Source organism: Protobothrops mucrosquamatus, unplaced genomic scaffold, assembly GCF_001527695.2.
Source record: "Protobothrops mucrosquamatus isolate PMUCROS unplaced genomic scaffold, P.Mucros_1.0 scaffold3612, whole genome shotgun sequence".
NCBI classification, from domain to species: domain Eukaryota; kingdom Metazoa; phylum Chordata; class Lepidosauria; order Squamata; family Viperidae; genus Protobothrops; species Protobothrops mucrosquamatus.
This window is the reverse complement of record NW_015389575.1, coordinates 60,230-86,878: the sequence shown is the minus strand read 5'-3', so window position 1 is coordinate 86,878 and position 26,649 is coordinate 60,230. Positions and strand designations below refer to the sequence as shown.

General features: G+C 37.0%; 2 protein-coding genes across 2 annotated transcripts in view; both read right to left on the bottom strand.

The window, feature by feature from the left end:
* BBS5 (Bardet-Biedl syndrome 5) overlaps positions 1 to 1,581 on the bottom strand; it is a gene marked incomplete in the record, with an annotated part of 25,358 nt that extends 23,777 nt beyond the window's left edge. Inside the window, 1 exon segment of the mRNA XM_029286421.1 lies at positions 1,478 to 1,581. Within this exon segment, the coding sequence (XP_029142254.1) occupies positions 1,478 to 1,545 (68 nt within the window).
* A 3,704-nt stretch (positions 1,582 to 5,285) lies between these two features.
* LOC107297955 (collagen alpha-1(XXVIII) chain-like) overlaps positions 5,286 to 26,649 on the bottom strand; it is a 46,185-nt gene continuing 24,821 nt past the window's right edge. Inside the window, exons 19-37 of the mRNA XM_015827319.2 lie at positions 26,353 to 26,424; positions 25,227 to 25,295; positions 23,940 to 24,011; positions 22,441 to 22,509; positions 20,836 to 20,904; positions 20,665 to 20,733; positions 20,469 to 20,537; positions 19,376 to 19,444; positions 18,078 to 18,146; positions 17,353 to 17,421; positions 15,855 to 15,935; positions 14,746 to 14,781; positions 12,244 to 12,280; positions 10,907 to 11,464; positions 8,647 to 8,888; positions 8,146 to 8,236; positions 7,911 to 8,045; positions 5,972 to 6,163; positions 5,286 to 5,317 (exon numbers count right to left, since the gene is read on the bottom strand). Of these exons, the coding sequence (XP_015682805.2) occupies positions 5,286 to 5,317; positions 5,972 to 6,163; positions 7,911 to 8,045; positions 8,146 to 8,236; positions 8,647 to 8,888; positions 10,907 to 11,464; positions 12,244 to 12,280; positions 14,746 to 14,781; positions 15,855 to 15,935; positions 17,353 to 17,421; positions 18,078 to 18,146; positions 19,376 to 19,444; positions 20,469 to 20,537; positions 20,665 to 20,733; positions 20,836 to 20,904; positions 22,441 to 22,509; positions 23,940 to 24,011; positions 25,227 to 25,295; positions 26,353 to 26,424 (2,100 nt within the window). The remainder of the gene's footprint in view (positions 5,318 to 5,971; positions 6,164 to 7,910; positions 8,046 to 8,145; positions 8,237 to 8,646; positions 8,889 to 10,906; positions 11,465 to 12,243; positions 12,281 to 14,745; positions 14,782 to 15,854; positions 15,936 to 17,352; positions 17,422 to 18,077; positions 18,147 to 19,375; positions 19,445 to 20,468; positions 20,538 to 20,664; positions 20,734 to 20,835; positions 20,905 to 22,440; positions 22,510 to 23,939; positions 24,012 to 25,226; positions 25,296 to 26,352; positions 26,425 to 26,649) is intronic.

Genomic DNA, 26,649 nt, shown 5'->3' with positions numbered 1-26,649 from the left:
TGGTGATGCAGGCACGGAGGGAGGCTCAGCCAATCTCACTGTATACATGTTATACTTTGATAATAAAGGTTCATTCATTCATTCATTCATGAGGTTTTCCAAAATAAATAAAGAGGTAAAGGAGCCCCTTTACTGTAGTGGTTAATGCACCAGCTTGGGTGACCTTGGGCCAGTCCCCTTCCCTCAGCCCTAAGGATGAGGTAATGGCAAACTACAGGTAGTCCTCAACTTACAACAATTCGTTTAGTGACCGTTCAAAGTTATAACAGCACTGAAAAAAGTGAGTGATGACCATTTTTCATACTTATGACCGCTACAACATGTCCATGATCAAAATGCAAACACTTGGTAACCGGCTCATATTTATAATGGTTGCAGTGTCCTGGGGTCATGTGATCCCTTTTTGTGACCTTTCGACGAGCAAAGTCAACGGGGGAAGCCCGATTCACTTAACAACCATGTGACTAACTTAACAACTGCAGTGTTTCACTTAACAACGGTGGCAAGAAAGGTCGTAAAATGGGGCAAAATTCACTTAACAAAATGTCGCACTTAGCAATGGAAAGTTTGGGCTCAATTGTGGCCGTAAGCCGAGGACCACCTGTGCTTCTAAAATCTAGTCAAGAAAACCGCAGGGATTAGTCTAGGCAGTTGCTAGGAGTCAACATTGACTCCAAGGCATGCACACCCCAAGAGTCATAAAGAAGATTAGATAGCAGCATAAAAAAAATGTAGTTTCTGGGATTTATCCCTGCTCTTGGGGTTTTCAACAATGAAGCACCTCTGAAGTAAAATGGTTAATCTGATCCGATACCGAACAAAAACACAAACAGCCACCTGTCACAGGGTTGACAGGAACCAATTAAGTGTGTGAAATTAAAAATTATGTAAAAATTAATAACAGGATATGGATTGTTTACGAAGATTGAATGTAATGAAGATATATATAAGCTAAAAATTTATTGAGAAAATGTAACAATGATGCTTTTATTGAGTTGATATAATTAGAAATGTACTAGCTTGAATACGAGACGGTAAATGTCAAGGGGAAAAGAGAAGAAATATCTGATGTTGCAACCTGAGATTTGCACGAAAGATTTGGTTATTGAACTATTGATGAAGCCAGTCACCACGTTGCTTTTTAAATACTCAAATGTAAAAATTGGAAAATTAATAAAATATTATATATATATTAAAAAAAAGTGTGCGAAAGTCTCGATTTGGATTTGAAATCCCGTGGATGGGGAGGGTCGAGGTCCATTGTGAGGGCTGGCCGTCCCCACGGGGGGGGGGCAGCGGGGGGGGGAGAGGAAGACAACAAGCAAAATCTCACAAAGGCTCGCGGAACTCGCTCCTCGGCTGCAAGGCCGGGAAGCGCCCCCCCCCCTCGTCGAACCGCCACTCCCGTGCAAGGCAGACCCTTCCGACCCGCGAGGGAGAGGCGGGGGGGGGGATGCGCTCGCGCGAGAGCACTCACTGCGAAGAGATGTCAAAGCGAACATCTCGGTCCTCCCACAGCGAATCCGCCGTCGCAGCCGCCGCCATGACAACCGTCAATTGTATCTCTGTCTACCCGACTCCAGCTGCCCGACGAGCGTCGACGAGGGACAAACTTCCTCAGCGCGTTTGAAAAAAACTGCTGGATTTACACTTGCGAAGGGCTAGAGGGCGCTCGTTCGGCCTCAGAAGCGTTTTCTCGATCTGCTCCTTTACAGATGTGTTCGCAGTGTTTCTCAACCTTGACAATTTTAAGGCATGTGGACTTCAAGTCCCAGAATTCCACAGCCAGCATTGCTGGCTGTGGAATTCTGGGAGTTGAAGTCCACATGCCTTAAAATTGTCAAGGTTGAGAAACACTGTGTTAAAGCTACAACACCCATAGTCCATTTACAGTTGGCTTGGAATAATGACAGCTGTAGTTCTAATGCACGGGGGAAAGTTCTCAATAATCTTGGGAGAGGTTATTAATGTGAGTGATTTAAATTTATTGACCGCCCAACTCCAAGGGACTCTGACCAAATAGAAGACGGTCCACTGCCTTGTTACGCTCCGATTCTTAGCTTCCCAATTTTATCAGGCAAACTTCTATTTCAGACAGACTTTGAAAAGTCAGTCCTAGCAGACACCAGCCTTAAGAGGAATAATCGGTTTTATGCCGTTAGAGCAATTTATTCACATGTCAGATTTATTACATTTTTGGCTTAAAGTTCACAATGTTTGCTGCTAATTTAGATTGTATGGCTCGTTTTTAAGATTTAAAATTTAAATGTACAGTTTTAATTTAGAATTTAACATTTCTCAAGAGAAAAATATTTGAATATTGCCTGTTTTAAAACTGGCAAAATTCAGATTTGATATGTTACTATGATGAAGGTCTCCAACCCTGTAACTTTAAAAATTAGCTTTGTTATCAAAATTATGACTGCCAGTATTCTATTCTTTAAAAAAGTGTACAAATACATTAAATGCATGTTATCTCAATTATTGTTTATGTCCAAAGTTATGTCCAACTTTAAATATGTTGTTGAGTATGGAAGAAAATATTAGATGGCAGCAGCACCAGCTTGATTTTGGCAAGCATAATTAGATCTAGTTAATACTGTACTTGAATCATAAATAAATATGAGTTATAAACTGGACAGATAAATTAAAAGAAAGTAATAGCAAATAGCTTTGTATTTGTGGCAAGCAAACTACGTAAATATGTTTGTGAAGTTATCAGTGGTTGAGTTCAACTCATAAGGAAATTCCTTTTTACACCCTTTTACACAACCAATTTGCAGCCTTCAACAGAGCAGGGAGTTCTTTTGCTTGTCTCACTGTAAAAAAATATGTCTGTAAACAGTAAACTGAGTAAGTGATTTCTGACCATATACTTTTTTTTTCAAAAAGAGACTACATTCTTACTTTTCTTAGTTTCACAAAAGCATAAATACAATGGTAAAAATCTTCCTCCTGAAAATGATGAAAACAAATAAATTGGTTTTAATTCAAGTGATGAAATGAGACATTGATATTAGTTTTGCTACAGCAGTGAAAATGTTCTGGCTGATGAAATAAAGGTACAAGTAGTCCATTTACAAAAACTTTTCTTAGTATACAGTATATTCAACTCACAAAAATACATTTCAGACATTTAATGAAGATAAATGAGTATAATATAAAATAGAGCAGAAACATAAGTCTTTCAACAGCTTACGTGGCATGTGGCAGAACAAAATTCAACATCCTATTTTAAACATTTGTATTAATCTCTCGCCTGCTGTGTAAATCAGCATCTGAAATCCTGTTTTGAAAATTCAGAAATAGTTTTAGAGTTGAACTGACTACTGCTAACTGGAACAGCATGGTTTGACCTTTTCATTTAAAATAGATATTTTGAATTATTAACAAGCATGTTAAAAATATTTGTTAATTCTGTAGCAGATGGTGATTGTGTGCATCTAAGCCACAACTATTAAACTACAGTTTGAAGAAGCCAGTGTGACCTGATTCACATAGTATATAGGCATAGGCATATAGATCTGCATATCATGCTAATTAAAAACAAATGAACAGGGTTATGACTAAATTATTTTCATGAAATAAACTAATACATTTGTAGCTCTCTTACAAAGAATATATTTCTTACGTTAATTATTATTAATATATTTTACTATATGTTAATTATTATGATGCTAATGATATGAGGCTAATAATTATAAATAGCTTTTCAAAGTAGGCACTGTGTAAATATATTCACCAAGGTATTGCAGTTTCTTTTACTTTATTGTCAGTCACAGATTGATTAAAATCAGCTGTTACATTAAATCTTAATACATTGATGATTGAGTTTGTTTTAGAGCAGATACTAGCAATTTTCAGTTACTGGGCACCATCATATGATTTTGCATGATGATATGGACACCAAATGTAATGATGATGATAATATTTTTTTGTAAATACTAATTAGCCAACTCTCACAACATTTCAATGTTCTAGCTTCCAAATATTACAAGATTCATTATAAGATTCATTGTTCCAGTTGGTTTTCAGACTTGGAAAGCAAAGACTTCCATGGCCAATTACTGGAGTACTTGTATTAAATGCATGATTTTTATATGCTAATTTTTCCTCTAGTGCGCATCTTATTTTTTGCAAGTGTTTTTGAAAAGGCAATGTGATCTTTTCTCTTAAAGTAGTCCCATTTCCAGTTATTTGAAACTTCTTGGAAAAGGCTGAGTACCGGCCTACGGGTTGCTTAAATTTATACCAATACAGGTACATATCAGGCCACTGATGCCAATGATTTTAGATACTTCTTACTATACATTCTACAAGATTATATTTCAAAAGGATTATCGGATTCCCCAAATCCATTCATGCATAAGAAGTATGTCATCCCATTCTAAATTATTGCAAATCATCAACTGCTTCATCAATAGCATCACCTTCTTTCATTTCCAACTTAGCAGCTGAGCTTATATCCATCGTTCTTCCTTCCAATCATCTGGGTAGAGGATTAAAACATCCAGCACCAGATTAATGATTTTTCCATGACAACTGACAATACATTCAAGGATTTTTTTGTTACTTGAATTGCGCTGGGATTCATCTTAGTAACTTCTGTTCATTCTCTGGCAAGTGAAGTATCTGATTCTATTTCTCACTTCTCCAGGAACATTACAAATCATTTCAACTCGGAATGCAGCAGAGTGCAAATAAACAAGCCACAGTTGTAGAAACTTTTGTCCTACAGGAATGCCAGTTGGAATGACAGAGGTACCTAGGATCCAGTGCAAATGCTTTGTTTGCAATTAACAAGGCATGAATATTGTTTTTTGACGCAAAGAAAATCTGTATAATTCCAATACATATTTTAACATGGTCTGCAGGTGCTATCAGTTTCTGAAGTAAAAAAAACTACACCATTTCTTGTAGATTTTAGTAGGAGTATACCAGAATAAGAGGTTTCAGGATAAAATCCTCATATGAATTAAGTGCATTGTATAAAGAAAACCCTTGATATTTATGCTTTATACCACTTTTCTTATGACTTTTCTGTTCCATTCTGTTTGGTGGGCAATCTTAGGCACCTGCAAAATAAATGTCATATTACGTTTTTGTTGAGTAAAAGAAAGTCAGCTGTTAATAAATAGTGAAAATGTTTAGGTTGTGTTTTCAAATCGTTCATTAGTGCAACTTTAGCAGTTAGAAATTTTATTTCCAAGATGAAGCATTTTACAAAAATGTTTGTTTCTTCTTTAGGAGAAACCACATCAGAATCTAAAACTATTCTATACCTGTTAAAATACAATGTCCTTTTCTTCCTGAACACCTTTAAAAACAAATTTAACAGAGACTGAATCATACACTCCCCCCCCTTTTTCTGTTAAACTCACTTTCCTAATGAAGAATTCTTGAAACTGGAAAACCCGAAGAAATTTGGAAAGCCTCTACAGATTTTAGATTTTTTTTCTGTCTTATGGTCAATGTAGTATTACTTTTTATAATGCTCGTGACACTTTGGCTACTTGCATTTCTGTCTGAGATCCTCTGCCCTAGAGGACCTTGAGATTTACAGCGACAGATTAATTCAAGGAAGCACTTGGGGATCTATATGGTCACAGAGGATGGGAAGGAAAATGGGAATCACCCCGTTTAATAACTAGAAGGCGAGACGATGATCTAGAAGGCGAGAGGATGAACACTGATTCAAGACACAAAAACAAAAGCCCAAATCCTAAAGATATGCCATTGACACAGTACAGATAACAACCTGTTTTAAATTAGAACATACTAATTTAATATTTTATGGCTAAGCTTAATTTTTCAGAGTTTTCCATTGAAACTCTGCTCATAGGGAAAAAAATATGTACAAGATCTCATTACCAAATTTCAACTTTTGAAAAACTGAATTTGATCAGAATAGGTTTCTCCAAAGGACAAGAAACATGAATCTTAAACTGTAAAAACTATAGTTAATTCTTACCTCCAGAGAAAAGGACACATGTCTTTTTACAGTCTTCTTCACTATCAAAGCGATTACCATTTCCATTGCAGCCACCATACCAAAACTGAGCACAAGAGTCGGCTTGCTTATCATAATACCATTTTATTATATAAACGCGGCATGGTCCTTGATCTAATCTTAACTGACACTGTGGAGGCCTCAGGATATTATCTTTAAAAAATAAAACAACAAATTGTTGTTGTAATTGTTGTGTATTATTGGAGTAATAAGGCTGGAATTTAGAAACCACTAATATTCCCAAATAATTTTATAGCAGTGTTTCTCAACCTTGGCAATTCTAAGATATGTGGATTTCAGCTCCCAGAATTCCCCAGCTATGTCATACAACCCGCCTTGCCTACCCTACAAGGTTTACCTTTATAGTTAAAAAAAAAAACCCTTCAATTTTAAAAGACTAGGATTTTGTTCAAGATAAGTTAATACTATTAATGTTACCATGCACTGTGTGGCTTTAAATTACAAGAAGGCATTTTATTAATCTTTTGGGTCATTTAGGACATTTAGTTTAATGAGAGGAAATGTCAGCTTTCTATGTGGAATGAAATTGGCCCAATAAAACAGAATTTAGTTGCTTGTAAAAGATTGAATTATTTTTAAGAAGTTGTCAAACAAGGTGGAAAAATTTACATTTGGAGTTTAATATGGATATTGACTTGAAACAAATTAAAATTGAAACTTTGTCAGTGAACAGATTACTTTTAATTTACCTTTAAGTTAAACCCAATTTAATAAATAGATCTGATTAAACCTTATATTGTAGGTCTACCTTTACATCTGACCAATACATAATTAATATATATTATTATTAATAATACCTCCAAATCACAAGACATTACCTTTATTCTTATTTTTCCCCTCTGCAGTTTGAATATAAAGTATAAAAGACTAAAAAGAGATTTTCGTAGACATCCCAGCCTTTGAACTACCCAAGGAACCGAAACAGCAAAGTTTCGTTGTCGGGCAAACTTCCACGCCAGCCGCCTTTCTTTCCTCTCGCTTCACCTCTTTTTAACCTCAGACCCCACCTTATGTAAGGGAAGGCAAAAGGCTCGCTCACCCTCTCATGAAAGAAGGCCTCCATGTTTATGTGTCTCCCACTGCCACCATCGGCTTCCACACCACATGGTCCAACCCAGCCAATCAAGCCATGCTCTGGCTGTGGTGCTCCAATGCCTCATGTCTCCTCCCAGAGGAGGCAGACAGTGCCGGAGGGGACCCCGCTCGCACCGTACCGCAAGCGGGGCATTTTAAAAAACAAACGAGGATAGGAAGGGAAACAATAGGAAAAAAACGCAGCTCTGGAAAATCCATTGAAAAAAGATGCCGGAACTCTGTTCTGGTGTGTTCTATGACAAAAAAGCCCTCTATCTATCTATCTATCTATCTATCTATCTATCTATCTATCTATCTATCTATCTATCTATCTATCTATCTATCTATCTATCTATCTATCTATCTATCTATCTATCTATCTATCTATCTATCCATCCATCCATCCATCCATCCATCCATCCATCCATCCATCTATCTATGATACAGGTAAATCATCAGTGGTACAAAGGCAAACATGAGTACAAATTGCAGTGATGAATGAGACAGGGCCATAGACTTGCATCTGCTTCCCAGAAGTTCTGCAGTTTTGGAGAAAATAATATTTTGTGATGAAGTTCAGCACAAAAAAGAAATAAAAAAAACTCCATGAAATGCAAAGAGCTATCATGGCGGTTCAGCAAGCTAGAAAGTGCAGAAGTTGAAATCCAAACAGATTTGAAGGTCACCATATTGGGGAAGCTAAGGACTTGAGCATAAAATTATAATTAATTAGAATTTATGTACAGTACTATAAATTAATGATTATAGAAAAAAACAAATTTGAAACTTTGCAATATGTAAAGACCTGATTTAACGGTAGATTGCATGGAAGAAACTGATGAATGAGATGGTGGCAGTGTCTTTTCCGCTGTTAGAGATGGCAGGGATGATGATGGTGATGGTGGTGAAGATGTTGTTGGCAATGGCAGTGCTGGAGTAACTAGTGCAGAGAATATTACAAAAGAAAGAAATGAGAAAGGGGAGGGTTTCTTCTACCTGTGGCACATATTTCATTAAGAAATTAGCTCTGAAATAAGTACCTTTATTGTTAACTGGAGGCAAGACTGGAAGATCACTTTTGTTGGATACCATATCATAGTTCTCAAGAAATATTCTGCGTGATCCTTTTTCCTAAAGTAAATTCAGTTGGTTAATTTTAAAATGTAGGTGGAGTTTCTATCCACAAAGGGCATATTCAATATTAGATAAAGGTGAACAGACTTCTTCCATCGCTATTACTTCCATTCTCAAAACCAACCCATGGCTCTGTGTTTCCAGCTTAAGAAATTCTTTATACAATCAGATAATATCAAACAAGTCATTTCAGAAATCAGATTATTATATTACTAAATATTATTTATATTATTAGAATTGTAAAATCCATCATCAGCATTATCTAGAAACTAACCCAGACACTTATTAAAAATACTCTGATTTAAAAAATGGACTGCAAAGCCATGTTTCTCTGAGAGAGTTTTAAGGAAACCCACTCCATTACTGCAATTTGTTTTTTTTAAATGAAGTGGACTTCAGACGAGTACCAGAATTAACGGTTGAGAAAACTGGCCAGTGTTTATGGAATTGTCTTTCATTGATGCTTCATATGTACTTGAAGATACTGCTTGTCCATTCTTATTGTTCATGTGTAATAAATGTTGTGAAGCGTGAGAAGATACTGAATGAATCAATGATCCACTGATGCTTCCTCCATTTCCAACTCGGTTGTATATTAAGGCACCATGTTCATCCTCACAAAACTGGTTAACAAGTTTGGACTCTAAAGCTTTAAAATAAGAAGAAAGGGAAAAGTCTAAAGTATGGTAAAATATACAAGCATTGGCTAAGAAATACAAATATTCATAGCATTTTAAATATGAATCAATATTTTTTTTAAAAAAAAAATGTTGGCTGCTTCTTTGATGTGTGGATAGCTCTTGGAATGTTGCTTTCACATCTGGCATCTCAGCATATAGCCTCTTACCAGTATTGAGTATCAGTTAGGAAAATCCTAGATATTAGCATGTGTAGGAAAAATGTGTAGCAAAAATAAACGAGCTGAAACAGAAGTGCTACCGGTGCTTATATTTTTCCATTGACTGTAAATTCTAAATATCTTGAGTAGGAGGATGCTGACAGTAGGCATAATGGTTTATAGCAAAGGTATTTTCAGTAACATATTTTTCATAGAAGAAAAAAAAGTTGATCATTGAGAGTTAGGATTAGCTAAAGCACCAGGCAAACCTGTGACTTTTTGGGTCACCCTTTGAGAGAAAAGTAGTGCACTGTGATGTAATGAATGTTTCAGAATGAACATTAAATTTTAGGTTATTTTTTTTACCTCAGTTGTGGACAGTCCCATGATCATCTAAAAAGTTATATATATCATAAATAGAAAAATAATTGCAGTTGCAATTACAATTAGAAAAATGAACTGAATAATTCAGTATTTACCTACTTAAAGAGATAAACAGAATGACCATGAGCCAGCAAAATAGCATGGGGGTGGGAGCAACTTCTGACTTCCTGCTGGCTTCCTGATTGACTTCTATATAGAAAGGTGTGACCATTGGAGCAGTGAGCATTGGGAATCATGATTACATGAATGTGGAGATGCTGCAATGGCCACAACCTTGTGAATAAAACTGATCTGAACACTGTAGAAATTTCAATTCCACAGTAGTAATGGGTCCCAGATATTCTACATCTTCATTAGGTTAACAGATTTTAGATACCTTGATTCAAAAATTGTCGTCGTATATAATGCACCATTTGGGCTAACCTGAGATTACAAACAGACAAACATAGTGGGAGTTTTATAGTATATAGATGCTACATATAGGGAAGTTCCAATCCACTTAGGTTAGGGTTAGGATCTTGGTTCTCCAGCCCAAGATGTAGATCCTTCTAATTTGAAAAACTTTCTGCTAAGAAATCAATTAGGTCTCCATATGAAATAGTTGTTCTTTCCCAAGGGCTGCTGGTCAAGTAAGAAGAAGATATAATAAAAAAATAATAATTAAAAAAGGTTGTCAGAAAGTTAAGCATATTGTTTCAGCTCTGCCCATCAAACCACTCTAATCCAGGCTATGCCAGGCCAATAGTAAGACAATCAAATATTTTCATTCCAGCAAAAATGTCCAAGTCAGAACTTTTATTAGCACAACATTTTTCTCCAGGATCCTGTCCCTGCCTGAGCATCCATTTGGATTGGAATCCCAGACTAACCAATAACATCTTGGTTCATCCACGGCTTTCTTGTGTTGGTTATAAATACAGGTATCATAGGCGTGTATATTAGGCAATTTTAAAAAATATATTTTTTCAAGCTTTGTAATCTTCTTAAGGATAGATTCACCCTGGCTTACACTGAATAAAAATGATCAGAACTGTAAATGTTGCATGTAACTCCTGATCATCTCTAGCAGTATTCATATAGCAAAAGATACCGTACGTCATTTTATGTTATGCAAATGGTGCTTTGGTAACTCCTATTGGCAAAACCCTTAATCTGTGATCATATACTAGTCTAGAATGGTAGGTTAACACATATAAAATAATAACTTCATAGTTTGGAATGATAAAATTCAAAAATGATATAATTGTTTTCCTAGTTGTATTTTCTGTTTCCCCTCTGATTGTTTTGGGGTCTTAGTCATTGCAAAGATACCCACTGACTGAGTCACCAAAACTCAGAACCAAGGCTTTTTAGCTTGAATGGTACCAGTGGAATGCGTGTATATCTGATATCCACTATATATCAATGAAATCTGTTTATCTTCAGAACCATGTTTAAATGCTCACCTGGAAGAGTATTAAAATCATCAATAAGATACATATGTTCTCTGTCTGGATCAGATGCAATTAGATTCAGCTCACGTAAGAACTCAACTTGTGTTGGGTCTGAAGTATTTACAATTCCAATTGCGTACATTTCAATGTTGGCTGCATGAGCTTCTCGGACCGCAATATCCAGTTTAACAGCTTCTCTCTTATCGGCTTGCCCATCAGTTAGGACTATGGCAACTTTCCTTACACCAGTTCGAGCCCCAAAAAAGCCTTCTTGTGTGGCTTTGCGGATGGCAGTTCCTGTGTAAGTGCCTTCTCCCATATATAACATCTTTCTGATAGCTTGTTTCACATCTTGTTGGGCTGTGTACCTATTCAGCCCAAATTCGAGCCGAACTTCCAGGCTGTAGAGGACAAGTCCAATTCTAGTAGCATTTCTCCCTACAGTTACTCTGTCTACTAAAGCAGTAACGAAGTCTTTAATTATTTCAAAATTCTCTGGGCCAACACTTTCGGAACTGTCAATCACAAACACTAGTTCCATAGGTATTTCCTTGCATTTAATGCCACAGCCTGTAAAAGGAAAACAAAAAAGGCCCAAATTCTGAGTGTTTGTTATGATAGATCAAGCTATATATAGTAAGCCTTCCCATGTGCGCTGAACATGAGCATTATTACATTCTTAATTCAAACTATTTATTTATTTATCTATTCAAAACATTTATATTGCTCCCTTCCAATTTTGAACTCTGGGTAGCTTCCAATCAACAATTAAAACAATATCAATAATAAAACAACACAATGCTATATTAAATCTGTTAAAACCATAAATATTAAAAACCTGGCACCAAAGTTAAACCTCCAATATACAGCTAGCCCCAGCCCAAGAACGACATATAACAAGATCAACGTTCAGTTCTTTATTTGCTTACCCCCAATAGACAGAATCTTGCCAGACTAAACTTTTACTACTCTCACCCTAATGGATCTACCCTGGGAGATTCTCTGTCTCCTATCCAGCTCTGGGCTAGGCTGCCTCTTGTCTCATCCCCCTCCTTGGAATGTGCTCTTGCCTTTCTGGGAAACTGCTGCTTCTCTGTAGTCCATCATATCACCTCTCCCTTCCATCACAGATACAGTCCCACATTAAATCCTCTCACCCACTCCTCCCTATCCCTATTCTTGGGGGAAAAACCCAAGTCTTCAACGATTTTCAGATTCTACAGGGGTACCATAATTGTTGACATTTTCATTTTACCTTTGAGTAAAGGGCACTCTAATAATTTTCTGATTTGGGGAAAGGAATAAAAACCTGCCCTAGGACATGATGGCAAGGCAGGTTGCAGACTTACCACATATCTCTTTAATTAACTTAATTATATCTTCTCTCTAGATTAAAAAAGAAATACATATATAGTATTACAGAACAGTGTCATTTTCCGCAATGTATAACATGGCCTTTGGAAAAATACATAAAAATAGTGTTTATTATACTTAGAGTAATGTGATATTTTCATGCAGTGAAAGTCATTTTATCCATCACCAATACTTAAAATACTTGCAAAGTACTCTTAGACACATAAACTTTTTTCTTTATATGGAATAATATAATTCCAAAATGGGGGTGCAACATCTTAAAATTCCTCAAATAAAATATTTCTGTGTGAGAAAATCTCTTATCTTCTTGCATTTCACCAAAAATTATAATAGCCAAGCAACATTGTATTCATAAAAATATTTTACTTCAATTTTCCAGGATTGTCATTATGAACATTTAGATCAAGCATGGGGGATTATTACTGGGTGGGGAAAGCCAATTCTCTGTCTCATATTCAAACAATAAATTCATTCATAAACACAATCCTAATTCAATCCATACATATACATTCTCACTCTTAACGCAGAGTTCCAATTAGACCAGAAAAAATCTTTATATTTCCTCCAGGAATGGCAGATTGTATTTTTGCTTCTGAGCTATGTCACAAACACATATTTTTATAAATACATGATTTTGTGTTCTCCTATGTATTAAAAATATATGCTGGTGTAAGCTACCAAGAGTCACTCTGGATAGTAAGACAGGCAGCATATAAATTAATTAAATAAATAAATAGTAGCATCTTCTTTGAGCTGAGCTCCACTTCTAGCAAATTCATCAATTGTCCAGTATACTGTAGCTTTTTTAGCAACAGAGAAGACTATGGTTAGTGAGGTCAGTCGTAAAGAATATGAGACCAGATAAGATCATTACCACAATGCTGTGTGCAGGAAACTTAACATCTGAGGCAAAAAAAAAAAGTTATCTTGTAAGAGCAAGAAAAAGAAATTCAGAATTTAAATCCTGGGGGCTGACTTAGAAATATGACTGACTTCCTAGGTTCTTAATCATTGTTCATAGATCTTTGCCCTAAAAGCTTCTTTTGCCTCTGCAATAAAGTTACCTGTCTGAATCTTGTACTTAAATCTTCTGTAGCTAAGCTCATGAGTGTATATTTGTGTTCTTAGAGGGAAATTTCTCTATTGCTCAGGATGACAGCACAACTATCAAACTGATTTGCTGTTCCCTTTTTCCAGATAATGTTTGGACTGGCCTACAGACCATCTGATACTTCCAAGAGATCCCACAGTCTAATGCTAGCCTTATTTAGGTCAGGAGATCAGCCAAGGTTGGCCACAAGCTGCCAGCTGCTGTAATTTGTAACTTGTGAACAAATTGATATATATGCATAATTGTTAATATACAATTTTTCATTCATTTCCGGGCAGAGCAAAGTTATCCAAACAACTAATATCTCTTTCCCTAAATCAGAGAGTGGAGCACAGTGAAACTCCATTTATCTTTAGGAAGAGCTTCTGCATAACTAGTGCCATTACATCTAAAACAAAACTCTAGGAAACATGCATTCTAGCTGATTCTGCAACTTTTTACTTGGCAAACATACATGTTTGTATATTTGTCTCTCTGTCTGTCTGTCTGTCTGTCTCTCTCTCTCTCTCTCTGTAGACATACGTATACACACACACACACACAGTTTGGAGTTTTGAAATAAATTTGGAGTTTGGCAATAAGAGCTGTGGTGGCGCAATGGTTAGAATGCAGTATTGCAGGCTAATTCTACCAACTGCCAGCAGTTCGATTCTCACTGACTCAAGGTTGACTCAGCCTTCCATCCCTCCGAGGTGGATAAAATGAGGATCCAGATTGTTTGGGACAATATGCTGATTCTCTAAACTGCTCAGAGAGGGCTGTAAAAGCACTGTGAAGCAATTTATAAGTCTAAGTGCTATTGCTATTGCAGGTCTACTGGTTGTAGAGGAGAAACAAAGAAAAAAGAAAGAAAGAAAGATATTTATAGTATAATTTTTTACTTTATATGGCATCTCTTAGTCCTGAAATAATTTGATTTTCTTAGATTTTTATCATGTGAATCCCTTTCAGATAGAAATATTAAGATTTAGAAAAACTGTTGTTAAGTTGCTCAGAATCCATAGAATAAATCACTGGGAATAAACTCTTTAAAAGGCAGAGGGATATCTTCTGCATTTTTTTTCTTTCACTTGCCAGGAAATTACAGATATTTTTTTAAACAATTTAGGTATCATCCACTAGTATCCATTTTGTATATACTTGCTAATCAATTAATAATTCATTCCCCACACTTTCATAATTGTTATTAGGGACACATTGAGAACAATACAGTATAAGCCACCTTGAGTTGCCATGTGCAAGTAGCGGCAATATAAATTTTCTAAATAAATAAATAAATAAAAATAATAAAATAAAATAAAATAAATAAAATAATAATAAAATAAAATAAAATAAAATAAACTTGGTTCTGAAAAAGATTGCTTACCGTTAGACCTTGTACTCCCTTGGGGCCAGTTCTACCCTGAAAAAATAATACATTTTATTATGATTTCTGATTCATTGTTAAGATCTGATGATATAAAAGCAATCTAAATCAGTGCGCATATAATAATAGGGACATGGCACACCAACCTATGAAAATAGGATCACCAGCTCCCACTCTTTCTATTGGAGATAGGGAAAATTTGCTCCCCGGCCTGCTTGCTATGTTCTACAACTGGTTTCTTCCAAGGGAGGATTGGGACTAGGAAGAATGAGGGCCAGAGGCTATGCTTGTGAAAGATCTGAGAATTTCCACAGACCTTTGTCATGTCTCCAACCTAGACAAAGGAAGAAATTGGTTGCTAAATGAATGGCTGTAAATCAGGGGTAGTCAACCTTGGCTCTTTTATGACTCGTGGACTTCAACTCCCAGAATTCATGAGCCAGCTAAGCTGGCTCAGGAATTCTGGGAATTGAAGTCCACGAGTCATAAAAAAGCCAAGGTTGACTACCCCTGCTGTAAATCAAGGCCAATCTGTAGTGTATTCTTCTTAATAATTGTTCCGGTCTCTTAAAAGAAGGGTCAGTACCTATTTTGTAATCTTTAAATTATTTGCTTGAAACTAATGCTAATACTTAAGATGTATGCACATGTAGAGTTTTAGTAGCATGCTCTACAGCAGTGGTTCTCAACCTTTTTAATGCCGCGACCCCCAACCGGTTGTAAGTCGAGAACTAAACCGGTCGTAAGTCGAGGACTAAACTGGTCGTAAGTCGAGGACTAAACCGGTCGTAAGTCGAGGACTACCCAACCGGTTGTAAATCGACTTTCCCTGCCCGGGAGCGCTGTGCATGCGTGGTTCCGCCCCCTATGCCGGCTGAGGCGTAGCTGGCAAGCGGCAGAGACGGAGCAGGCCAACCACCAGCTGGCCCAGCCCAAGGGAGGTAAGGCACCCACCGGAAAAGGGGAAAAAAATGGCGGACAAAAAAAATGGCGGACAGCCTTGCTTGGCGACCCCCGTGAAATGGTCAATCAACCCCAAATGGGGTCGCGACCCATAGGTTGAGAATCGCTGCTCTACAGCATCTGATGGATAGGTTTTATGTACTTACAGGTTCTCCAGCTACTCCAGGGTCTCCCATATTGCCTTTTTCGCCTTTTCTTCCTCTTTCCCCTGCAGTTCCACGATCACCCTTGGGATTAGTTATAGAAAATCTGTAAAGCATCTTATTTAAATGTAATGTAATGAGATCATGGGATCCTGCAACTATTGATAAGTGTGAGGTAGCTGCTGAAACAGCAGGAACTTTGGGGATCCATCCTAATCACACTTGCTGAGTGTCATCATAACTTTGAATGGTCACTGAATGGGTGGTGATTATTGGACCACTGGGCAAATGGGTTTACATCCAAGTTGTTTGCTATTGCAACTCTTTCTTTCTTTCTTTCTTTCTTTCTTTCTTTCTTTCTTTCTTTCTTTCTTTCTTTCTTTCTTTCTTTCTTTCTTTCTTTTTCTGTGGAACCTAGAAGCATTATCCTCAATCAAGAGGACGCTTGAGGCCAATATTTTGCCATTTTTAGTGATTCTTTTTTAAGGTTAGATGAGGTGAGGACCAAGGGAAATGTTTGGAGTTATACTGGCGAGCATGAGCATTAGGAAGCTAATCTTTGTCTTACAATTTCCCATTCTAATTGCCACAGTTATTGATAAGCAGAGGACAATTTCCAGGAAAATATTTACTATATGGGTAGGATACTTTGAGAACCATTTTGGTATAGTGATTAAGGCATCAGGCTAAAAATTAGGAGAACATGAGTGCTAGTCCCATCTTAAGCATGAAGCCAGCTGGGTGACCTTGGGCTAATCGCTTTCTCTCAGCCCTAGAATGGAGGCAAAGCCAAACTATTTCTGAAAAACCTTGCCAAGAAAACTGCAGAGACATGTCCAGGCAATCCTTGAAAATCGGACACAATTGAACAGAAAGGAAAAGAAAAAAACCCGACAGTTTAGGAATTTACATTCCATCTTTATGAGTTCTGTGACTAAGTAAACAAATGGGCCATGTCACCAAATTAGGAATTTATTTCTTTTTCCTTAGAGGATTATTACAAGTATTTAGAAAATATTATAATAATTGCCTTAGAAAGGTGTAACATCTTGTCCATTGTTCCCCATCAGAGATCATCCACCCTGAACCATGCTGCCAAATGATAATCTGCTGATGTAATAATATCAAATAGCATTGTTTCCAGTCTTTGCATTAACTTTTAACATTGATTTTTAATCACCCTTGCCTTTTTTAAAATTTAAACTTTTATATATTGCTTTTATGTTTTAATATTTTATTTGTACACTGCCCAGAGTCCCTCTGTGAGGGAGATGGGCAATTTCAAAATCTGATAGATAGATAGATAGATAGATAGATAGATAGATAGATAGATAGATAGATAGATAGATAGATAGATGATTTTTTTTCATTTCTTGGAAGGTCCTCTTACACAATGAGAGGCCACTTGAGAGCATTAAATGCCTATGTTGCCTCTTAATAATACAGAGTCCATATCTATACAGAGTTAAATAGGATGTTTCTGTAGAATCATAGTGCATACCTTTGGTCCAAGAAATCCTTCTCCGGGAGGCCCACGTGGACCTGGCATTCCTTGAATTCCCTGTTCACCCTAATTATAATTAATTGACAGAACAGTTGACAATTTTATTGGTTATTAAATACAATCTTATTTTCCATATTTGACTGAAAGTATAAATAAAAAATAGATTTTTCAAAAAATGCAGCTTATTCTTGCATACATAAGCATTCATTGCTACATTTGCCAAAATATATTCTAATCTGTACTGGTTCAATTCTTCATATGCCCTTATGTTATCTGAGGGACATTGATTTTATAATATACAAATACTAAAGATGATGTAAACTCAATTGTAATTGATTTCCTATACCGGGGTAGGCAACCTTGGCTCTTTTATGACTTGTGGACTTCAACTCCCAGAATTCCTGAGCCAGCACGAGTCATAAAAGAGCCAAGGTTGCCTACCCCTGTCCTATACTAATACTTTCGCCTCAGAATGGGATACGTAAAGAAATATATATATTTCTATTTCCTCTAGCTTGTGAAGTCTGCTTTTCCCTCTTATTATATCTAAGCGTTGAATCCAGTGGTGGGATCCAGCCAGTTTGCACCACTTCGGCAGAACCGATAGCTAATTTTTTGTTGCCCAGGCCCAGAATGAACTTCCGGAAGCGGCATCCACACAGAGAACTGGTTGTTCACATATTTGAATCCCACCACTGGTAGAATCCAAGAAATCATGATACCTTTGGTCCTTGTATACCTTCACCAGGTGGGCCTAAAGCACCAGGAGGTCCTTGTCGTCCAATATTTCCCTGAAGAAGAAAAAATAGTCATCATTAAAGATATCATAAATGCCACCATGTTCCATTTTGCTGCTGTCCAAAATCTATATAAGAACCATGAAGCTCCTTAAAATTCCACTGTTTGCAATATCTTACAAATTAACCCTAACTGTAGTTATGCTAGAAATATATCTTGATTTTATATCTTAGGACTGCTTTTTTTTCAAATATACATGACTGCCTTAAAGGACAGTTCTATGTATGTATATTTGGAAGCAAGTCATATTGGGTAAACAGTAGACTATGTCAGGAAGTCTAAAAAACATTCCAGAAGATGACAGTAACATACAGTACCACCTTTATATGGCTGCCTAAATATAACATAGATGTATCTGTGAAACCAACAGAGATCAAACACGATTCAAGGAAGATTTTACCTTTTTATTCTAGATCGTTCCAACTAGAAGCAGTTTTTGAACGATTCACTTAGACCTGAATTTTTTAAAAAAGTGACTTATAATTATAATAATTATAATAATTATAGTGGCATTCCTACTTGCTATACCCAGCTTAGTAACAGGTGGCCCAGGAAAGATTATATGGCAAAAGGACATTCTGATCCCAGTCACAGCAAAATGGTCAGCTTGTTCCAACAACTGGTAGCTCCATTAAAGGAACTAAGTTGAATGATTTTTATTTTAGTGAACAAGTTGAAAAGTTGCAGAAATCTCATATAGCTCTACCTTATTCTTTATATTTTACCTCAAAATACTTCCCATATGTCCCTCTGGAAGAAAATTATGATTTCTGAAATTATCTATGATTTTTAAATTTTGCAAGCTGCCTGGATTGACTTGTGTAAGTTGGGCAGCTATAACAATTTGTTACATAAATAAATAAAAAATAAATCTAAAAGTAAAATTTCATTTTAATAGGATAATGAATCCTGAAACAAGAATGATTTATATTTGTTTCAATATATTATTATTATTATTATTATTATTATTATTATTATTATTATTATTATTATTATTATTATCATCATCATCATCATCATCATCATCATCATCATCATCATCATTATCATCATTAGATTTTGGTAAATTTTCATTTTCTTTTGTCTTTTCATTCACAAAATATTATATGACATTAGTTCCTTTTAAATTAATATGAATAGTAAACTAACTACATACAGATAGAGAAGATAATCATTGTTTTCGACGCATGATGATCCAATGTGAATTCTTATTGTGACTTACTTTTGGTCCTGGAAGGCCTTCTCCTGTTAGACCTGGGGGACCAGGTGGTCCTCTCGTACCTGGATCACCCTAAAAATGTATATTTGTAAACATTTCAAATTATTATTGTTGATTGCACAGTTAGTTAGATTTTAGATTGGATTTGGCTTTTTTATCTACCCATCAAGTCCTTTCCAAGGACCTGGGACAGGCAGATGTTGTTTGACAGCATTAAAGATATTGTCACAAAATGTAATTATTATTATGGTTGGTTGCACATTTGGCCAAATGTTTAGACTGGATCTGGCATTTTATCGTTCAGTTGAATCCCTCCCAAGGACCTGGGATAAATAGATATTGTTTGATGATTTTAGATGTAGATGCAATGTATTAATCATATGAATTTACTTGTGAGGTATAATTCATAGATCTTTTCTTAAAGCAGGTAAAGAGTATAGAACAACAAGGTATATGTTTCAAATCTATGGCTCGGTTTGTGCATTATGCTAAGCTATAGCATAGTTAATTTCATTTTGGCCTAGTGTGATATGTGAGCCTAGCTAGTACATACTGTAATTTACAAATTATTATTTATGTTTTTATGGTTTACTGATATAGAGTGAACTAGGTCATTGTAGCATTTTTAATCACCTCTGCTTAAACATTTTAGTTAATATGTGTATGGAGCACGCATACGCACACATACACACACGCACACGCACACGCACATGCACATGCACACACACACACGGATTATGATGGTACATGAATCCATTTAAAAGAATTTCTGTTAAAAATGTGTTATTCTACACATATCTCAATTTTTGGGAAAAAAATATTTTCAGTACAAGAAAAAGAGTAGAGTAAATGGGAAAAGAAAAAAAAGCATTGACTTCCGACTCTTTTTAGCACAGTAAAATAAGGTAATAGCATACAGGCTCAGCTTTTTACTTTATATAATAACAAACCTATCACATTCTCTCTCTCCCTCCTCTCTCTCTGTCTCTGTCATTTATCTTATATACACTTTACTTTATACATACAATTTATTTATCTTACGTAACACTATTTATTTATCTACCATATACATATAATCACACTATATAAAGTGCACCTTTGGTCCAGGTAATCCAATCCCATCAGGGCCTAGCTCTCCAGGAGCTCCAGGAAGACCAGGAAGACCCTGGTATAGGGAAGTAAATAGATTTAACTGTTAATGGTTCTGAATTGCATACAGTCCTTATTCTTTCTTACTATGATTCACTGTTCAACATTCTCTTTTTAAGTAACAGAAAATGTTGACTACTTACAGGTGGGCCTGGATATCCATCTCCTTTGGGCCCAAATGTACCAGGAGGTCCTGGGTGTCCACGGTCCCCCTTTTTGCAAAGAAGGACATATTTACATTTTATTATAGCTGCAGCTACACTCCATAAAATAGTTTTCCTTTAAAGGAACTGATTTATCAATATGGTTGTTACCTTAGCTCCAGGAATCCCTATCCCTTGCTCTCCAATTGGTCCAGGTGGTCCAGGTAATCCAATATCACCCTTCAATTACAAATATACAAGAAAAACTGTGATTTTTGTTGTTGTTCTTCCATCTGTCTATTGGATTTATGACAAACCTTTTCTGACAAGAGTTCAAGGCATCATATCTAGTACTACTTCATCCTATTTTCCTCACAATTAAAACCTCGTGAGTAGGTTAGACTGAGAGAAAATGATTGGTTCAAAGTCACTTGGTCTCCCCACTTGAACTAGAACATCAACTACTACATCACACTGTCTTTTTCCACCCTCATCAGGAAAAACAAGAACAAACACTATTAGGACCTCAAATTTGTAGTCCTAATCTGGCTCATAGGCTGGCTCATCTGGAAATAGGACCTCAAGGGAGGCCATTCTTTTCTCCCTTGAGCAAAATGAATAGTAGAGAAACTGTTCCACGTTTTTCTGCTTTGTCCTACACTGAGTGCTTTTCTCAGTGCAGGAGGGAATTGTTCCTGTAGGATGCCCTGGACATGCTTATGCTGAGGTGGACACTTAATAGACTGATAGACACAGGAGATGCGTTTGTAAAAGAACCACATCCTTGCTAATTCATTTCTTAGAAACAAAAGGAGTCTCTAGCCCAGGGCTAGGCAACCTTGGCTCTTTTATGACTCGTGGACTTCAACTCCCAGAATTCCTGAACCAGCCATGCTGGCTCAGGAATTCTGGGAGTTGAAGTCCACGAGTCATAAAAGAGCCAAGTTTGCCTACCCCTGCTCTAGTCTAATACGGGTAGTCCTCGATTTACAACTGGTTGCTTAGTGACCACTTAAAGTTATGATCTACCTGAAAAGGGGCACTTATGGTGTGGATTCAAAGTTCCACCAGTCTCTCCCCCCCCCCATCACTTGACTGCACTTCGGGTGCTTGATAACATGGTAGCATTCCATTTTCACATGGCTGTGTTTTATGGCAATTTTGCTGAAAACCAGCACTTACAATTTTTTAACAAAACCTCGCCATAGTGAATAATGGGTTTGCCTAATGACTGTGGTGGTCGCCTAAGTACTGCAGCATTTGTTTTATGACTACGTCTGTTTAACAACTACTGCAAAAAGCTTTGTAGAATTGGGTTGATCATGTGACTGACCTGTTTTACTATTGATACAATTTATGATTTTAATGGACAGGGCCGGTTACAGTCGTAACTCAAGGGCTATTTGTATAGTGAATTATAAATTGGTTCTAAGCTGGAAATTGTTCAGTGTTGAAATTCTAGCAACCCTATCCCTTTCATTTCAATACATCCAGTTAAAGAAGATCCTTGGAAAATTATTTTTGGTTCAGCTGGCTTCCAAGAGCCTCCTTTTCATTTTCTGATATTGTCTAATCTGTTAGGAAAGAAGGAAACTGGATCCAGCTGGTGGATTTGTTTCCCTGTGCCTCTTTTACAAGAAAAAAAAAACTATAGGAAGAGTTAAAGAAAACAGCCCTGCATATGCTCAGCTAGGCCACCTTTTGTTTATTAGAATACTTAGGAAATGTCCATGCAAGTGTACCAGATATTGTAAAATTAATGAAATACATTTTTACCTTGGGTCCTATAATGGCACGTCCTGGAAGCCCTGGCATTCCCAGTCGTCCTGGGGAACCAGGTTCACCCTGCCATAAGAAAGAAAACAAAGTTTTCGAAGGAGCATTATTTAGTGCAGTGTTTCTCAACCTCAGGAACTTTATGAAGTGTGTAATACTATTTTTAATATTTTGATTGCTATTTCTTAGTATATGATTGCATCTTGATAACATTATTATGAATGTGATTATTATTATATTTTAATACTTGTATACCTAGACAACACACTGTTCAACATAGAAATGGAAATTTTAAAATAATAATAATAAAAAAAGAAAACAAAGTTTTCAAAGGAGTATTATTTTGTTGTTGTTAGTTGTGAAGTTGTGTCCGACCCATCGTGACCCCATGGACAACTTCATGGATTACTGCTTTGTCATGGCAAAGGGGCTTACGTAACTCAATTAAGCTATGAGCTATGCCATGCAGGACCACCCAAGGCGGACTGGTCATAGCAGAGAGTTCTGACAAAATGTGATCCACTGGAGAAGGAAATGGCAAACCATTCCAGTATCTTTGCCATGAAAACCCCATGGAGTATTATTTAGTGCAGTATTTTTCAACCTCAGGAACTTTATGAAATGTGAATTTGAACTCCCAGAATTCTCTAGGATTCTGGGAGTTGGAGTCTAAACATGATAAGGTTCTTGAGGTTAAAAAACACTCGCATAGTGTATTTAGCAAACTTAAATTTCCAGCTATAAGCGAATGGCTTGATATCGGTTTAAACCTTTCCCCTATGTTAAAAAGTTGAATTCTGTGATTGTATATAGATTATTGCAATTTTTAAATGTTTTAAAAATAACCTCCAATTTTATATCTGAAAAAGCAAAATCAGATATATTCCCTATGTTACTATATTTATGGACATTTTTTTAAAAAGGAGAACTAACTAATTCTAATCACAAATGAGTTTCTCTGTCCTTTGTGCCTAAATCTTTAACAAAGGCTTCCTAAATCCAGCATCCTCCAAATGGGTTAATATTAAAATTCTGAGTATCCTAAGCTGTTGTGCCAAATTTAACAAAGCTGCTCTGAAGTAGGTTATTCATTTGGCAAACCAGTTCAGGAGGAGCATGGAGGAAGCGACTTCCAATGTGGGTAGAGTTCCTTTTGATACTGATTATTTTTATTGTAAGCTGCTTAGTCTAACACAGGGGTGTCAAACTGCCAGCCCGCGGGCCAGTTGCATCATGCGGAGGCCACACCCATCCACCCCAGAAATTAGTCACGATATGTCACGACACATCACGTGACGCAGCGAGTTTGATACCCGTGGTCTAACAAATGTAAGATGGGCAGCCATATATATCTATTAAATAAATAAACAAGCAATGTGATGGCAAGCTACAGTATATGGCATACATCATGGCTAGTTTGACCATATCAAGTGAGATCTCAGCCACAAAGTTTGCTGAAAGACCAGATATCGTAATAAGAATAAAAAATAAAGTGATACTTTAGCCCCAGCAGGTCCAGGCACTCCAGTTGGTCCTGACAAACCACGTATTCCTCTTTGACCTTGATCGCCCTAGAAAAAGTTTTAGAAGGTGTTCAGACAACACATGCTTTAATTTCCTTCAGGAAAGTAAACAGAAAATTATTGCAAGAGACATTGGAAAATTCAGTATGTATCTGTACATAAAGACAGACATTTTGCTTTGGTCAGTACAGCTAGAAGTAGACAATTCATTCTTGCATCAATGCATCTTTAACATCTGCTCTAAAGCAGGGCTTTTCAACCTTTTCACCCATTGTACCACTTTTAGGATATGGCAATATCCGAGTACCACCAGTCGCCTAGCAAGGTGTCAAAACTTGATGATCAAAAAGAAAAAAAGAAAAAAAGGTGATAAAGTACAGGTAGTCCTTGACTTACAACAGTTTGCTTAATGACTGTTTGAAGTTACAATGGCACTGAAAAAAGTGCCCCCAAGCCACAGCAGTGCAAGACACCTGCCTGCCCACCCAGCGGCGCTCTTCCTCCTGTCTGAGGTTTTCATTGTTGTGAGCATTTCTGTTGAGGATTGGCAGCATGGGTGGTGGTGGGTGTTTGGTTTTTATTCCACCCATCTGCTGGGTGGTTGCAGCAGGTTTTGGTACTTCACATGACCCTGGGACACTGTGACCATCATAAATATGAATCAGTTGCCAAGCATCTGAATGTAAAGCACAAGACCCTGGAGATGCTGCAACATTCCAGCTGATCGATGCTTCTGGGCTCAGCAGAAGCACCAGGATCAGCGCCGAGCTCCAGCTGGAGTCTGGCGCTGATCTTGGTGCTTCCACGGAGCCCTGACAGCCCCGAAGAAGTGCCAATCAGCTGGAAAGCGGCACTGATCCTGGCGCTTCCGCTGAGCCCTGACAGCCCTGCAGCTCCAGCCATCTCTCACTCAGGCTTGTGCGGTGCTGCCACCGGTTCAGCTCATTCCCCTCCCCCGCTACCACTTTTCTAGGATGGTCACGCACCACCTGCCAGGTGCCAATGTACCACAGGTGGTACCCGTACCACTGGTTGAAAAGCCCTGGACTAAAGGACTGGGAGAATTTCCACAGCAAATCTGGGCTCAGGAAGGAAATGAAGAGAAGAAGGGACGCTCTCAACATCTGACACTGAATTTCTGAACAAAAAAATGCTTGATAAAATCCATTTTTTTAAAAAGTGTTTCATGCCTCTAATAATAGAAAAATCTTTTATTTATTTTGGCATGATAATCCCAGAAACAATGAACATATAATTCCTTGCCTTTTCACCCTGAATTCCAATTCCAGGAGCACCTTCTGGACCACGTGGGCCAGGCAAACCTGGTTCTCCCTGTAACACAGCATAGTATATGAGCATTAAATATTTTGGTGTAGTGTAGGCAGTAAGAGATTATGTTTCTATGAATAAGGAAGACCCTGGATGGCATCCTACAATACAGTATGTTTTCAAGAAAAGGTACGTATGTGGAATCTCACAATGCACTTTTAATTAGGCACTTTTTATTTGCCATCACCATGTATTCTTTAATGGATCCCATATATCATCTTCTACTTGGAACCTTCCTGCTTTTCCCCACCATTTATTCCATTTTTTAACATATTAAAGAACGATGGTTTAACTAATCATGTCTTTTGACTGATTACATGGCTAAGAGTTTTCTAAAAAGGAATAACACAGTCTCAGCCCACTTCTGTAATCTTTGAGTTTTATTGCTTAATCTTCTATATAAAGTAAGTGCGTGATTATGACAAGATGATGCATGTAGAGGATTGTGCAAGCAATAAATCTTATATATACTATACTGAGCAATAGGACATAGAGATCTATATTATTTGTTCTATATATTGACTTACTTAGCACAGGGGAGGCAACGAAAAGACAAACGAGGAAACACAAATTGCAATGCAAAGCCTACCCCTTACTTATTTGTGTGCAACCCAACAATGCTACTATAAAGGGTGGGGCTGGTGTTATGAAGTTGTAACATACATTTACTATAGCCATTTTGGCAAATTGGTGGTTAGAATGAACAAGTATATTACCTATTTATTGGAGTCCATTTTCATCAGGAAGACAAAATGTATGTGGGAGCAGACAAGCACCTACTTGCAATTCTTTAAACTAAATGTGCTTTCTCCTTTGCCGTTGAGCTGCAGAGGGCAACTGTCTAATAATTCCAGAAAAATGTGATGAACCAGAGATCAATCTTGGAGAAATTATGCGGTGACAGTTACAAAAATATGTTTATAAGTCCAAGGAATGAAGAAAACACTGGTAAAAAAAACCCTCTCATTGACTCAGACTTATCTCCCTGAGATGTAAGAGGGACGAAAGGGAAAACAATAAGGTTGGCACTTTCTGCCTATTTTAAAAATAGCAATCAAACCTTTTGTCCTGGTGCACCATCTTCTCCTGGAAGCCCAGGTAATCCTGCCAAACCTGAAGTACCTGGCTCCCCCTGTCGTAAGGGAGAAAGGAAAAAGTTGTTCAAAGAAACAGGACATCCTGGATTTTATTTAATGCAGAATTGACAAGCAGACAGGCTGGGAAATGCATGTAAAAGATTATAGGTGGTCCTTGACTTATGACCACTCATTTAGTGACCATTCAAAGTTATGACAGTACTGAATAGTAGTTATGACCAGTCCTCAGTGACCGCCTCTGTGGTCACATGATCACGATC